We start from the raw sequence: 13364 nt of genomic DNA, 5'->3' as shown, positions 1-13364 counted from the left end.
TCAGTCCCTCCCTAGATTTGTAAACTGTGAGATTGGACCAAAAGCTGAAATCTTTGAAAATATATCCTTGTAAGCCTTTTCTGAGCCCTGTCGTTTTCAGAAATCTCTTTGGGTCAGAAAAGCAGATTTTTTAGATTAGTTGAACTGACATGAAGTCATTATCCTAGAGGTAAACTACTTTTTCCATCAGCGACCTTGACTGTATAAACATTTATTAAACGATATGCTAATGTAAAATGCCTGAATGCTAAATTAAACGGTTTTGGGGAGTGTGAGGTGAAACAAGGCAGTCATATTTTCAATATCAACGCCAAAGCGTATAGAAGGTCTTGTTGACATTTAGGATGTGTGGGACCAATTAAATCTAGTCTTCGTTACCCTTTTAATAAAAGTAAAAACCTTGTTTTCGCCTGCAAACTGTTAAGTCTTCCACAGACTCCGTATTCAACAGCTTGTTTCCTGTAAGTGTGTGGGTGCCAGTTTTTTGGCATATTGCAGGCTTTTTTGTGACCTGATGGGAAGTGTAAAAGCGGCTCAGATATAAAGTTTTCTTCACGGCTAACTGGAGAAAACATTTCATTTGCATGAGCCTGGTTGAAAATGCTTCTGTGCCCTTCTCCACAGTTGATGAAGATGGGATGGACTGCATGGACAACGAGCGACGGCCACACTTCCCCCAGTTCTCCTACTCGGCCAGCGGGAGAGAGTGAGCGCCACTCAGCCGACACTGCCTCATCCTCATCAAGGTTACCACTGGAACAAATTAGGTCTTCAGCTTCTAACAGCCCCGGCCCTTTTGACCCTCCATCGTCCGTCTTGGTTCTTTCATTTGTTCAGCTAGACCAAGGGAAACTTCTGATTTAGGGTGATGGGAATTTGCACGTCGGGTCGGACCGCCGAGGTCCAGCCCGCTCAAACGTCCTCACAGCTCCAGCCCAAAGGTTGGGTCACGATGGGAGAACTTTTGCTGTTTGTCTTTGTGTTTCTCTCTTTGATTTGAGATGTTGCTCCACATTCCTTATTCTGTGGGAACTAGTATCAAGGTGTTTGACATTCATTCAGTTCAGATAAATACATATACCTAACTGCATGGCTAGAGATTCACATGGGTTTTGCGATTCCAGGTACACACAGTATAACTACTCAAAACCGCTCCAGTCTCAGCTGCTTCTGTTACCGTTTTTAAGGTTCACAATTCTGTTATATAAAGATAAAACTGCCATAAACGGTTTACTCAGGCTTCACAGAGGACATCTGTGTTCAGGACTAGCTTTACCCCTCATTGTAACTCAGTATTCCTCCGTACAAAGCCCTGTGAACCTGAGCTATGCAGCGCTAAACCCTCACTAAAACTAGAAATGCTCACTCTAAAGGCTTTATTTCTTACATATCGTTTCCTAAAAACATTGTCCCAGCGGAAAAATAGCACGTTTGACTGATGTGGAGTGTTTTATGCACAGCTGTAACGTACAGTTGATAATGATCAGACTGAATTCCCCAAAGTCCAAACTGTTTTTGAACAGTTTTGAAAAAGCCTTTCCACTCAACGCTCAATAGTGCAATCACAGTGTAACAACAACAACAACAACAACAACAAAAAGCCAGCATTAATGGAAAGAATGACAGGAAGCACTTATTTTTTGTTTTTTAAGAAAAATGTGATGAAAAAAAATGTATTTAAGCGATTTTAATTTATTTTTTATTTTTGTTTGTTTGTCCTCGCATTTATGTGCAGTGCTTTCTGAGTCTCCTTTTTTGAAATGAATGCACCTAAAAAGGCTTACGAATGTAGATGGGTCACTGCAAAGGCCTTCATTTGTTAATTTCGCTTTCCCTGAACTGTTTTCTTTTTATGTCAGTGTAGTGTTGTTCTCTTATTTCTTCCTTTCCCAAAGGAGTTTGACTATCCTCCTCTACATTGTGAGCAGTCTGAGTGATGTTGAAATGTGTTGCTTGTCTTTCCACCAATGAAAGGGCTGTAAAAGACCACACTGATTCATTCAGATGAGTTACTGTATGTTAATGTCTGTAACAGAGCAGGATACACACCCCATTGTGCTTTGCTTTACCTTTTAATGGGCATTTAAACATGAAGCAGCACATTCTCATAATTGTTTCAACATTAAGGAATCATTTTGTTAAAATGCAGATATTGATAAGTCAAATGCTATTTTTAAACACTTTCGAGTGAAAATATGTAGGGCTGGGTTAAAAAAGATCGATTTTTCGATTTTAATAGAGGGTTTGCATTTACATCACGATTTGGTCAGTATGCGTGGCCATAGATACTGGATATAAACAACATTATGGATTGCAGGGTTCGTGTAGCCTACTACTGAATACGTTGTTCTGCTAATTTATGCTGTCTAAACCACTGAAAAAATGCGTGGAAGCTGCTAAATCATATAGAGAAGGGCTTAGTCAGCAGGAAAGAGCGCAATATTTTGACAAACTAAAGTTAATATGTGGTAAAGCTTTGTACGAGCAGTATTAATTAAGATATTAGACTAATATTTCACCTACCTGACTGTAAATTATAAGAACAAACATAAATGTTGTCAGGATTCTTGCACTGGAAATCTTGGTTTACTTTGGCCAACCACAAAGATAGTTTTTTGCACTCTTCTCCTCGATTTGGCAGTCTATAGCGTATATATATCTATGGTCTATAGTACGACGGCCAATTGATGACGCGTCGTGAAAACACTACTGATTTTAATTTTTACGAAACGTTATCGATATCTAGCCTGCTTTCAGTTAATTAATGGAGCATTAGTGCATCTCCCATCCAATAAATCGCAAATTAGCTTTGTTACTTTTGATATGAAACAAAGTCTTAAATTCTGTCCGTTTTATTACTGTATTCAAACAATGCCGTTTTGGCGCTGTTTATTGTGGAGTGACAGATCACTGTAGCGCCTCAGTTCAAGAGAAGCGGTTAGTCTCACACGCTTTAACCAGTTTCAGCACGATGAATGAACGTCCACGTAACAGGTATGTTAAAACAAAAGAAAGAGTACAATTTACCGAAATCGGTATCCTGTCTTATGTAATCGCTGAATCAGTGTTTCAACCGCGGACAGACGTCAGTATAACAGCTTGTAAACAATATGTCGGGTAAAGTCACATTTACCAAAAAAAAACATATTCGGTGACCAGACTTAGCTAGGAAAATGAACTCTAGAGAGGAGCATTTTGCTAAATATATGCAGCATATAACGTATTCATTATAATTTTTTTACTGTTCTTCAATGTTTGTTTGAATAAATGTCAAGTTTTTATGGCAGAGTGCATTTAAATGTTTAGATTTCAAAAAACGAATTGGAGTTGTAACAGCTTATGAGCGTAGCGTCACATTTACCTCAGAAAAAAAAACACATTTGGTGACCATAAACTCGATAATCAGCAAGACAAATGAACTTACTTTCCTTGAGAACATTTGGCTTGTACTGTACCTGATATGTAATCTTGGACCACAAAACCAGTCAAAAGACTCTGTCTGAAACTGATATTTATACATCATCTGAAAGCTGAACAATAAGCTTTTCGTTGATGTATGGTTTGTTAGGATATGACAATATTTGGCCCAGATACAACTACTTGAAAATCTGTCATCTGAGGATGCAAAAAAATCTAAACTTTAAAGAAAATCGCCTTATGCATATTACTAATCAAAATGTAAGTTTTAATATATTTACAGCAAGAAATTTACAAAATATTTTCACGAAACATGATCTTTACTTAATATCCTAATGATTTTTTGCATTAAAGAAGAATCAATAATTTAATGTATTTTTGGCTATTGCTACAAATATACCTGTGCTACCCAAGACTGGTTTTGTGCTCCTGGGTCAAACATATATCCAAAATAATCAACATTGAATCGGATTGCAATCTTGTGAATCAGAATCAAATCAAATTGTGAAATTTGTGTCAAAACCCAGCCCTGCTAATTTGCTTTGCTACGTCTGATATCAAGTTCACTTTACTTTCTAAAATACAGTAGCAAAATCCATCCATCACAGACTTGTACACCAATCAGATATTAGCATAAAAACTTTGATAAACATTGAAATACTAGGATGTCTATATGAGTTATAAGCAAAAAAAAAATGTTTCTGGTTGCAGACTAAAGGATGAAGCTTAATAAGATGAGCGATGAGTGAGTTGAGATGGACAGTGTTCTTCAAAAGGGGATCAAAGGGAAGTATCTGGATTATTGAGTAATAATTTGATATATGCAGTACATTTCCTAATAGCGTTTGGCAATAAAACCTGCTGTCTGTCTGTCTGTCTGTCTGTCTGTGTGTGGTGTTTGTTTTGAGTGTAAAGATGGCTCTCGTGCATGTTGCTGTTGCGTTCAGTGTGTCAGTTTAATTTGGGCGGGAACGGCAAAATCTTTCATTTATATTTGCCTTGGCACTTTTGAGGAAATTTGTCCGAGTGCAGCCCCGAGGTGTGAGTTTGGGATGAGAATAGTGAAGAGGGAAGTGATATACAAGGAAGGAGCGAGTGTGTACTGTATATGAAATGTGACGTAGAAAAGGTCTGGTAGATTGCGGAGTCTGAACTGGGGTTTCTTGCATGTATGTTAAAGACTGACGTGGATTTGATGATGGCTGGTTAAGGATTCAGAAAGTTTCCGTCCACATCCCTCACGCCAAACTCGAGCTTTTCCAAAAATGCCTGCGTGGATTGTGAGCATTGTGAATTGTCCAATGGTGTAATGTGAGATGCTGTAGCATGGTACTGTTGCTCTGTTGCCAGTTTCGATTTCAGTCGAGCTTGAGGATTGTCTTGCGTTCAAACTGTGATGTCCAACCCAATAATGTTTTCTGACAGCACAGCGGTGGTACTGCGGGAAGATTCGCTGGTTGTGTCATTCTCTGTCTTCCAACGCACATGTTTTCCTTTTGATCATTCCTTGTCTTTTTGGCATTCCCATTTCTTATTTATTGTTTTGGAGAGACAAAAAAAGTTAAAGAACTACCTGATTTAATGTAACGGGCTTACACTGCTGACTGTTTAGTTTGTCTTTGTTTTTTTATTTATCAGTGAATAACTTGAATATTTTTCAACTGTTTGTATCTTGTTTTACATTTTCTGGTTAGGTAACATTCACGATTTCAATTTATATTGAATAGGGAGATGGAAGCACTCATTTTGTATTTTTTTTTTTTTTTTTGCTCATTTGTTTTTGCTTTTTCACTTCAGATAAAAGTGATTTGTGATTGTACGGATTGTAGGATTATTCAATCATACTGTGACGCTGTTCATCCATTAACTTTAATATGCACTTGTGAGGGACCAAAGGGTTTTCCTCAAGACGTGGAGAGGCAGAGAACGGTGATGTTCATTGGGACGGTACCTTGCATGTGATAATACGTACTTTATTTAAACAGCAGAAGGGCCTTTGGCTTTGGCCAATCAATCATACACTTTTGTAACTCCATATTTTAACACTCAGCTTTGTATCTGCCTGTAGTAGCACTTTCATACCCATTGCTCTTTTTATATAGCTCAGCATTAAAAAGGTCCCTGCTTTGGAAAAAAAAAAAAGAAAAGAAAGGAAAATAACCCAAGATGAAAAAAAAGAAGAAAATACTTGAAAGCACAGATTCGCCCCTTATGGACCTCATGCTACTTTACTTTCCTGAGTGATTGTGCTCTGTAATATGTAACGGTGTGGATGCGGATAGACCTGAAATGCTGCCAGGAGACACAAGCTTTGCCTGGTGACACAGACAGACTAACATTTCCCAAGATTCCCTAACGCTCTAGTGTTGTAGAAAAGTCGAGCTGTACCGTTGTCACCACTTCAAGAGTTTCGGAGGACAGTAAAGACACGCGTAAGCCCGACCTAAAGATTCCCTGAATACTGAACTAGTGTGAGGAAGGGACTCATGGTGACATGGGCGGCACGGGCTCCATCCCTCCTAAGCGCACATCCGTGTGCACACTGCTGCTACTGTTTGTACTGTCTACAACAGACTTTCTCTATATCGCGCTCCTGGTAGTGTATTATGAATGAGCATGAATTGTAAAGTATTTATTTAAAAACAAAAAAAGACAAATCTTCAAAAAAAAAAAAAAAAAAAAACATTTTATGTACATGTAGCTTTAGAGTTTGTGACATTTCTTGACCTTGCTAGCTCTGTCATTAGATCCATGTTAAGAACTAGTCATGTGGTTAAGAATTTTACATGAAAGGGATTAACATGAAAAAAAAAAAAAGATAAAGAACTGTATTACCATTCATCATATTAAAAAAAACAAAAAGTTTATTTCCTTGAATACAGTATAGGGCCCACGCGGATGCGGAAAGCTTATCTGCAAGAAACTGTTTTTGTACACTGTACATCCTAGTATTTTTACACGTAAATGTATATGATAGGGATGCACATTATTTTCCTTCTTACAGACTGCTTAAATAAAGCACTATGTCAATCTGCTTTGCTTTGAGTCGTGTCTCTTTGACTTGTTTGCTCCAGAGAAAATCTTTACGATTAACCATGACACACTTTAGAACCTGCTGATGGATTTATACCTGATATAGAAAATCAACAAAAAGTAATTAAAATATACTTCATTAAATCTGTCCTAGTAATACAAATACATCCATACATAATGAACCTTTCTACAGAATTAGTGCAAACTGCTGTCCCACAACCAAAAAACACATTTAAAAAGCACTTAATTATTCAAATCTTAATCGTTTACTAAGATCCTACTATTATTTATTGAAAGCCACAATAATATTTAAAATATCAGTAAGCAAAATATATATTTCATAATTTAGTGGGTACTTTCAATTGGGAGGTGGCTATCTCGAACCCTAATTGAAATAATTTTATTAAATTGTTTGTAAAAATATATTTTAGATTTTCTAAAAAAAAAAAAGTGAAGGTTAAAAAAAATGTATATTTCCTATTTTGTAAATTCTGAAACTTTATGTAAAAAAAATTTGACTGTTGGCTGATTTTAACTACACTCCTACATTTATGATCAGGAAATGTCCCTCTCTCTCATAGCTACAAGGTGTGGGTAGATAGGTCCCATCATTGTGAGGTAAATGTAACATCACTACCAAACACCATTTTTCTATGAACAATTTTATCCATAAATAAATGTTATTCCACTGTTTACAACTGTTCAGAACTGTACAGAACTGTTTAAGATAACCATGTGCTGATTAGCATCTTTGAGCTAGCTTCAAAAGTATCTAAAATTGTCACAACTAAAACATTTGAAGTTTCAGTAGTGACATCGTTTTTTTTTTTTTTGGGTGTTATTCCATAAATTTGGTAAAGTTTTGGTAGTAACATCACAGGAGTTTTTTTAACCATGGGATGTTTTGTCAAAAATACAGTATACAAAGTAATCAACTAAGATGTTATCATAGTGTTTGGTTCAGTGTATATTAAAACTAATGAATCCTTAACTTTGAAATCAGTGTGATCAACTTTTCACCTTTTAGAAAGAAGTTTGGATTCAAAATTGTAATTGTTATTGATTTACCTCTGAAAACAATTTTCATAAAATAACAAAAATATACTTACAATGTAGATGTAAGCAAAATCTTAGTAGGTCAATGTAACCCTTTAAATTAAATTATAAATTACTGTGTTTCAGTAGTTGCAAATTTGGGGAGAGGATAAATATTCCAAAACTTTCTGAAAATACAATATGAGAATTATTTGCACACTTACTAAAAATGTGTACCTTGGATATTATACAATTTCCACAAAATTTGTAGAAAAATCATTTTGTTTCAAGATGTTTCCAACTCCAACTGTGTGTTCTTTATGACAGGGATAAATATATAAAGAGAGATAGAGAGAGAGAGAGTGCAAGTTTTATTTTTTTAATTTGGAGTTTGGCTTTAAACAGACATCCACAACTTCAGCCACCCTGGTATGTTTGATAAAATAAATACAAAAAAGATATATAACTTATTAAAAATACAAAAAACATAAAAAGGAATTCATACAATCATGTCCAGTTATGAAGCTACATTTCTTCATATGCTGTTATTTACAATTTATTTAAAATCAGCAAACTATAACTTATGACTGCTCTCATTGCTTTTCATTGTGTGTCAAAGTGGAATGTGTTACATAATGATTGGTTCTGACTTTTAATGACTGATCACATGACCTCACGGAGACGGTCCTCACACAGCCAGAGTGTCCATTCTCTTCTCAACATGCACCTGAGGAGAAAGTGACACACACAAGACAACCAAATAAGAAACACTGAACAAGCATGTTAACAAATACAGCAAAAACTATCCACTAATCAACTGAACAGAAGAAGAGGAATGAACCACAATCTTCCGACTCATTCTCAACGCTTTCATTTCTTTCAAACAGCCTAGCGTAATTCCTAATTGGCCTTGTATAATGAGCTGTGAGCGTGAGCATGAAGCGGTCTGAGCGGTCAGCATGTGGGTGTTCTTAGACAAATGCTCAGAGGGAGAGTCTGAATTACTAACTCGCTCTAATAACAAAACAACAGCATGGTAGTATTAACAGAGCCGAAAGCGGCAGCGCTTTGCGGAGCATCACTCCGTTTGCAATAATCTCCAACGAATGTCAGCATTCGGCGATTCGCTGTCTGTTGCTGACGTGCCTCTAGCAGCAATCTGGATGAGCATCTGTGGGTGCCTAGTCTAGCGTGATGTGCAGCCATGGCTACCAGCTGCTGTGCTGCTTGTGCGCTCTTTCTCTCTCTCTCTGTATGGATGCAGGTCACATTTCACTCCAAAATTCAAAAGTAATGATATTCAGCATTAATAAAATTAAGGCTGTTTTGTCATCGCTGTATCTTTCAGGCATTTTTAAATGACAATTTAAGCACATTTTCCCCAAAAAATTCTCATTACCACAATGCATTCAGATATTTTACTACTTCATTATTCTGAATAGTGATTATATCATCACTGCATATACAAAAAATTGATTTTTTGTTCTGATTTCTTATTAACCTGTCATTTTTGTAAACATTATTTGAATAATTAAATAAAAAAATGCACAAATAAATTAGATTTTAAAGTCTGCATAACAATAATAAAATGAATTAAATGTTTTAATTTTTTTCTCATTTCTGTACATTTTTCATACTTTCATGCTGTTTTGTGCAGTTTTTCAGTTTTCTCCACTGGTTTTAGGACAGAATATGGATAGATGACAAGGAACCTAAGTGTTTAAAACAAGAAATGGAATAGATTTGAACCTGCATCTCCCACATGAGCACCGTCAGCATGTCTGAACTCTGGCATATAATAGTCAGTGTTGGGGAGATACGCAATCAGATTACTTTTTTCAAGTAAATATTAAAGTTAAAGCATTACTTTTAAATTTAAAACAAAATATCTGAGTTACATTTTCGAATAAGCAATGGAAGTGACTTTAGGTTTTTTTGCTCATTTATTTTTTTGTTAGCAATCCACGTGAGAAAAAGTAACTCAAAAGTAGGGCTGGACGATTAATCGAAAAGTAATCAAAACCGAAAATCAGAACCTCTAACCGATGTCATTTTTTAAATCCTGTTAACTTTTCCATTTTAAAAAATACTACCAAAACTGCCAAAAAAAAAAGTTACTTTCCCCAACACTGATAATATATTAATTAAAAAAATATTCATAATGGTTTATTTTACAGTAATGGAAATAATATGTTTTATTGGTAAAGCTGCCATTGTTTAGGCAGTTTAAAACACTTCAAATACCTTTAGGCAATCATCAGGTTTGAAGTTAAAGAGCAAGCTGAGGAATGAGTAGAGTATATAACAGAGACTGACCTGGGCTTGCAGGTTGTGCATGTCGTGTGCGAGCTGCTGGCGCTCCTGCATTAGCTGCTTCTGTTTGCCGAGAAGCTGCAGCACCTGCTGGGAACTGGCCTGACAGTGCTGGTCCAGCTGCTGCAGCCTGACAAAACACACACAAACACATGCAGATAAAAGAAACAGCAGACAGCTGAAAGAAACTTCCATCTGAGTTATTACTGTACCAGACTGAGGTTTCATGAATGCTTTCGTGGCCTTGATGTTTTTCAACAGCATGTTCGGAAGTTTGGGATGTTTGTCGAGATGACAGAATTGGTCAAAGATTTCACAGAAAATCTGTCAAAATATTTAGGCTATCAAGAGCTCATTTTCACAAAGTATTATCATTATCTTAAAGGGACAGTGCAGCCCAAAAAATCTAAATAAAAAATTCTGCCATTATTTAGAGTAAATTTTTGTTCCTATTTATCAGTATTGGGGGTAACACATTACAAGTAACACGAGTTACTAGGGCTGTCCCCGACTATGAATTTTCATAGTCGAATCAGAATTTTCGAATCTTTCTATAGTCGACCGATAGTCGAATCATCTAGGCCTATGTGTGTGTGTGTGTGTGTGTGTGTGAATGGGTTGGGAGGGGCACGACACTATAGTCAGCAGGAGGGTAAAACAGTTTTTATTTTATTTTACACACTGCACACAGCAACAACTTTTAATAAAGCGACCAAAACTGCCTGCCAACTGACAGACGAACTTATTTAGGTTTAAATAAAAACACAGAACGCGTCTTTTAGTTCTAAAAACGCGAGGCGCACAGCACTGCCTTTTTTGCTAAGCAACGACCGAAACAGCTGTCCTGTCAGTCAAATCAAAGGATTATAGCGCGAACGCTCTAAAATCTTAGTTTTTTGCTGTTAAGTAAACTGTCATATTAGCAGAAACCCTAAATAATACAGCTCCTGGTTACCCACGATAGACACCAAAGGTTTCTCCTCCATTTCTTGCAGTCTCCGGACTTTTTAAGCGACGGTAAACTTTCGCCATCACAACAGAAGGCCCGCCTCTCCATTCATTCGATTGGACAATGGAAAAGAACGCGAATGACGTTGGGCGTTTTTCCGCTCAGAGTTGATTTTTTTTTTCAACTTCAGGCGCTCAGAGCGCTCCTGCAAAAACGCGAGGCGCGGGGGGGCGCATAAACAGAGCGCAGAACGCTCACTGCCAACAGAAAACCATTCAAAAGAGGCGCCTCCAATTGCAAAAACGCGTTCGGTGTGATCGCCGCCTAATCCCTGCCGTCAAAATGGTCCGCATCTCATCATGGATCAGGGCAAGTGAAAATTAAATCTGTCACAGGGGTGGTTAGATTTATTCACAAACACGTTAAAAATATTTATTGAACGCTTCTTTCTTTTCACTTTTGTTTTTACTGCATTATCATAATCAAAGGCTGTATATAACGTAATATAACCGTACAAAACCAGTAGTTCTGTGTGCAATTAGACATTGAGCACCCCCATATTGCCAAAATGGTATGATGCTCGTTTCACCCGCGAAGATTCGACTGTGAGATCGGTGGTCGAATCAGGCTCCGCATATCGATGCATCGAATCTTCGACTATTCGGGGACAGCCCTACGAGTTACATAATCAGATTCCTTTTTTTTTAAGTAACTAGTAAAGTAACGCATTACAAGTTACTTTTTCAAATAATTAACGCCAGATACTTTGTTTTCCTATTTACTGACTGACTTGTTCCCATGTTCAGAGAAATCGGAAGTACAGAAGCGTTATGTGTACTATGCAAACATGATGTTACTGTAGTTCTAGACTAAATGTGAACATGCATTAATTCATCTCACTCAATTTTTTACAGATAATTTGACAGATAATTTACTTGTCTTTCTTTCTTCAGTCGTAAAGAAATTATGTTTTTTGAGGAAAACATTTCAGGATTTCTCCCCATATGGTGGACTTCTATGGTGCCCGCCAGTTTAAAATGCAGCTTCAAAGGGCTCTAAACGATCCCAGCTCCCAGGAAGAAGGGTCTTATCTAGCGAAACAAAAAAAAAAAAAAAAAAAAAATTTATATACTTTTAAACTATTTTAAAGTTGAAAGACTTCTTCGACTGGGATCGTTTAGTGCCCTTTGAACCTGCATTTAAAGTTCAAACTCACGGGCACCATAGAAGTCCACTACATAGAGAGAAATCCTGAAATGTTTTCCTCAAAAAACATAATTTCTTTTCGACTGAAGAAAGAAAGACACGAACATCTTGGATGACAAGGGGGTGAGTAAATTATCTGTAAATGTTTGCTGTGGAAGTGAACTTTTCCTTTGAAACATGAGATTTTTACTTCTAAATCATAAAAATAGACATCTATCAGAATGTCTAAGCTTCTTTTCCAAACATAGAAAGTAAATAGGAACTGGAGCTGTTAATCTTCCTAAAAGACCATAAAAGTAGACTCATCTGCAATTGGCTAGACAAACAGATAGCCCCACACAATTGGTCAAATCACTGTTCCTGTGTCAAGCAGTCAAACTAAGATGTTTTGACAACAGAAGTCTTTACAATGTTCATAAATCACATGTAACTTTCAGAACTCACAACTTTTATATACATTTTTTGCCTACTGAAAGTTTTTTAGAAAGTTTTTGTTGTCAGCTAAACAGTCGGTATGTTGTTAAACAACATTGCAATCCACATTTTCATTCCTGTCAGAAATTAAACATGGTGCTTCCCTGACCAACATCGATTTTTATATTTAAAATTTAGTATCTGTCTGTATATGTTAAAAATAGGGTAAGCAACATCATTTTTTAAATAAAGTTGATGTGTTTCTGTACAGGATTCCAATAAAACTGAATGCACGGGTTGGACCTCCAGCGTTTCCCGTCCACTAGATCCAGAGCCATTCTTTCTTTTCTCTCTGTCTGGTCTGACAGTAGATGTGTTTCTGCTTTTCACAATAACTGTCATTCATCTCTGATTCCTTAAATCCTGTCTTATTTGGGATTGTGAGCATAACAGTTTGTCTGCCTGCGCTAGACAGCTTGTTCCTGTCCTGAGGCCTCAGTCAAGCGCCGTTGTTCTTTTGTCTCCCTCGCCCTCGTCCTCTTTCTTTCCTTTCATTTCTCTGCTGGCCTTCCTGGTGTGAGCTGGACAGGGCTGATCGCAGGGCTGCGGTGGGCATCCTGTCCCATGCTCGGGCCCTGCTGTGTAGGGAGCTGGCGCCACTGCTGCCGCCCACCTCCAGAGTCTGGCAGCGCTTTGACACTGGCCCTAACCTCCTCCACACACTGCTTAGCTCCAAATGTTCTTCTGTATTAGTGCACCCAACCAAACCTTTATCTACCATTTCTGCTGTTCTTCAGGTCTTTCAGAAAGCACCATTCATCTGCTATTGTTTACCAAAACGAGAAACAAAAGAAGTAAAGAAAAAACTTAAGCAGTAAGAGCTGCAAGAACATGCCCATTATTTGTAAAACCTCTTAAGATCTGTTAGTTAGCCATCTGCTTTTTGACATGGGGTTTATGTTTTTTCTTGAAATGCGGGAGTTTTATTGTTTTAGTC

At 37.1% G+C, this 13364-nt stretch overlaps 2 protein-coding genes across 2 annotated transcripts in view; one reads left to right on the top strand and one right to left on the bottom strand.

The window, feature by feature from the left end:
* The window catches only part of akt3a (v-akt murine thymoma viral oncogene homolog 3a), a 124926-nt gene extending 118474 nt beyond the window's left edge, over positions 1-6452 (top strand). The window contains exon 15 of the mRNA XM_073834085.1: positions 625-6452. Within this exon, the coding sequence (XP_073690186.1) occupies positions 625-710 (86 nt within the window). The 3' untranslated portion in view covers positions 711-6452. The remainder of the gene's footprint in view (positions 1-624) is intronic.
* A 1396-nt stretch (positions 6453-7848) lies between these two features.
* Positions 7849-13364, bottom strand: part of sdccag8 (SHH signaling and ciliogenesis regulator sdccag8) — a 58014-nt gene continuing 52498 nt past the window's right edge. The window contains exons 20-22 of the mRNA XM_073834642.1: positions 12931-13111; positions 9802-10122; positions 7849-8212 (exon numbers count right to left, since the gene is read on the bottom strand). Coding sequence (XP_073690743.1) covers positions 8174-8212; positions 9802-10122; positions 12931-13111 — 541 coding nt within the window. The 3' untranslated portion in view covers positions 7849-8173. The remainder of the gene's footprint in view (positions 8213-9801; positions 10123-12930; positions 13112-13364) is intronic.

Source organism: Garra rufa, chromosome 2 (genome assembly GCF_049309525.1).
Source record: "Garra rufa chromosome 2, GarRuf1.0, whole genome shotgun sequence".
NCBI classification, from domain to species: domain Eukaryota; kingdom Metazoa; phylum Chordata; class Actinopteri; order Cypriniformes; family Cyprinidae; genus Garra; species Garra rufa.
The sequence above is the reverse complement of the archived record's forward strand: the minus strand, read 5'-3'. Positions and strand labels throughout refer to the sequence as shown.